We start from the raw sequence: 3,072 nt of genomic DNA, 5'->3' as shown, positions 1-3,072 counted from the left end.
TGTAGTTGTGAAAACTTTGGATTTTGTATCTATTGTGCATTACAGACATTGTATGTGTATATGTATTTTAGCATTCAGAACACCCATTGTAATAGTGTTTTCCAAAGAGTATCGATGTCCCTCTGATGATGGTCTATAGGGACCGAAACATGTTTGGGTGTTAAGAATTGAAATAGTAAAAACTTCAACAGTCACACTGGACGGAGTTGTTTTATCTTTTGTAATTCTTGACATGCCTTTTTCTGGGCGCTGGGTTGGGTGTGATGGACCAATTCCGTGACCTCTGCGCTCACCCGATATTACGCCGCGTGATTTCTTCCTGTGAGGATATGTTAAGGACATGTTTAGAAGACTCCTGTAACCCCCCTTAATGAACTGAATCTCGGAATTGTTGCTACGATCCAAAACAATTACACTGCAAATGTAGAACCCTTTGAAGGAAATGAATACCGCTTGGACATCTTACGTACCGCGAAATACGGACATGTTGAAGTTGTTTAGCATTGTGCAGCACTGATTCTATAAATGGTAAAACATTTAGAGTTACATTTTCATATTTCGTAAACAGTTTTATTTTGTTTTTTCCGATGTGAAGATTATAGGTCACGGAAACCCTAACAATAATTTAGAATCGCTCTGTATTTTCGTCAGTACAACATCTGCATAGACGCATTCTACATTAATTATCAACTACACGTTTAGGCCTTTCGGCAATCATGAGATATTCGTGTTCAGCGCTGAAAATTAACATTTTAACAAGGACATATCTAATAACATTGCATCCCAATATGTCAAGTCAGCAACATAAAACTTATCCACCGAAAACTTTAGTCAATATACGGGTGAGCAGTGCAGCCAACAGTGAATATACATACCTGATGACGGCAGAAAGGCCGAAACATATAGAAGATAATTAACGTGTAGTGTATCTATATAGAATTATGCTGACGGAAATAAAAGTTTGGGAAGAACACAACACCTCTGCCTTCAGGGTTGAAGAGTAAGCCACGCAAGAAACCAATATGAAGAAGGTAGCACCCGAAACGTCTGTTATCGTTCAACGAACTACATGGAATAATATCCCACAAGATAGAACTCTTGATAACTACTGCTATGAGAACCTCAAATACCTTAAGCTGATCATAAGCCGTCGTTCTTTGACATATAACAACTACACTGAGAAATTTGAAACAAAAATGTAATGACTACATTTTATGGATCAAATCTAATTTTTTTTTAATTGGATAGATTCAGCTGCTGTCGTCTATGAAGACTTGTATCTATTTTTAGATATATTTTAATTAATGTAGAATTTTTACAAAATACTTTTTGTTATATTGGTTGCATCTCGTACTTTATTCATAAGATTCTCCATACTACCATCATAATTCTGGGCGCGATTTTAACGATTTTGTAAATGTCAAAATATTAGTAGAAATAAATCTGTGGTTAATTATTTGAATATAGCTCAAGCGGTTAGTCGCTGGCTTCCAACCGCGGCGGCCCGGGTTCGATTCCGGGGGTCTGGTCAAGTGGGATTTATGGTGGACAAAGTGGCGCTGGGGCAGGTTTTCTTCGAGTACTTCGGTTTCCCCTGCCAATCTTCATTCCACAAATTGCTCCACAGTCACCCTCACCTATCATCTGGGGCTGGTTCAATAGGCCAGAAGTGGCCGCAGTACAAGGGACTGAGTCCCACCCCACTAGCAATAAAAGAAAATAATTTCAGTTAGAAATTATGAATATGCCAACTACATAACTTTTCGCTATGAGTTACGGATTTGATTTCAGTTTTGGCGAGATAAAATTAGAGTTGTTTCACGAAAACAAAACTTAATTCCAAATTAGCGCCTCATTCTCTGTCGAGAAATACAGTAGTCGCCAATGAGGTTACTGTTTTAAGTTGTGTACGTTGCTGATTGACCGAAAAAATGCAAAACTTGTTCATGTTCCCATTTTAATAACAACTCTCAGACAAAACTTCATGAAAGGCAGAACGAATTTCCGTGGCTTTCTACATAATACAGAATGCAATCTCCTCTGTAAGCATTCCGAAAATCTAATCCAATCTTCCACGCGAATCTACGGCGATTCATGAAGTTTATGTTGGTCTATACAAGCCACACAAGCCGTCCACCCCGTAGCGGCCTCTAGCGGTTGTGGTTACTAGAAAGGAATTCAGCCAGGTAGAACGGGAAATGTGGCAAGGTACCAGTCAGCCAGCAAGGAGGAACACTTCTTCAGTCAACGAAGATGCATTGAAGTGGTTAGATGTGGTGTAACAGCAGGTTCTTTAATTTAATGTTGTAAAATACAAGTGTTGGTGGTGTGTGAGTTTATATTTGAACAGTGTGTATATATCTTATAGTGGTGCAGATCGGTAGCCGAAGAAATACTTTCCCACTTTTCATAATCACGAAACAAAAAAGCTACAAATTGTTATACCTACCTCTGCTTTAACTGAAAGATTTCAGTAGCAATGCCTTGTTCAGCTGTTACTCTGTCTTTAGCTACAATAACTGCAATAGTGGCTGTAGCTCTTTTGGCTATCGCATTTTCAACGGATAACTGGGTGTATGTTGATGTCAAAAGGGCACAGATTCACCAGGTGAGTTCCATTGTACAATTTAGTTCCTTCCATTTATGAAACTTGCAGCTAATTCAAGTTACATTATTTTATATGCCTTTCAATGTGTATCGGAGGCCCTTTCTCGTGGTGTAAACCTGTTTCGTGAAGCTAGCCGCCCACCATCATCTAGGATTGCGGTTAAGAATGCGTGGAGCTGCATCTCCACTACTATGACTTCTTCATGCCTAACTGCATAATTAAGCACAGATACAATTTTACATTTACCTTAACTGGTATTTAGACTAATTTGCAGAATTTTGTATTACAGAAATTGCAAATAAACTTCATTGTCATTTTGTCAGTATTTCAGGCTTCATGCCCGTTTTGCACCAATATAGGGCGGCTCAGCTCCTTCAGTTAACTTACGACCGCTCATCAGAATTCTGTCCGTCCCAAAGTGTAATAATAATAATAATAATAATAATAATAATAATAATAATAAT

The 3,072-nt window shown here is 38.3% G+C and overlaps 1 protein-coding gene across 4 annotated transcripts in view; it reads left to right on the top strand.

Annotated features, from left to right (window-relative positions):
* The first annotated feature begins 2,179 nt into the window (after window positions 1-2,179).
* The window catches only part of LOC111866486, an 82,776-nt gene continuing 81,883 nt past the window's right edge, over window positions 2,180-3,072 (top strand). For 2 of the 4 annotated variants that reach the window (XM_023855473.2, XM_023855472.2), the window contains exon 1: window positions 2,181-2,608. In XM_023855473.2, the coding sequence (XP_023711241.1) occupies window positions 2,480-2,608 (129 nt within the window). In that variant the 5' untranslated portion in view covers window positions 2,181-2,479. Of the gene's footprint in view, window positions 2,609-3,072 lie in introns of all 4 variants that reach the window. The other 2 variants (XM_023855474.2, XM_023855471.2) reach the window with 2 other exon arrangements.

The sequence above is a fragment of the Cryptotermes secundus genome, unplaced genomic scaffold (assembly GCF_002891405.2).
Source record: "Cryptotermes secundus unplaced genomic scaffold, Csec_1.0 scaffold375, whole genome shotgun sequence".
NCBI classification, from domain to species: domain Eukaryota; kingdom Metazoa; phylum Arthropoda; class Insecta; order Blattodea; family Kalotermitidae; genus Cryptotermes; species Cryptotermes secundus.
The sequence above is the reverse complement of the archived record's forward strand: the minus strand, read 5'-3'. Positions and strand labels throughout refer to the sequence as shown.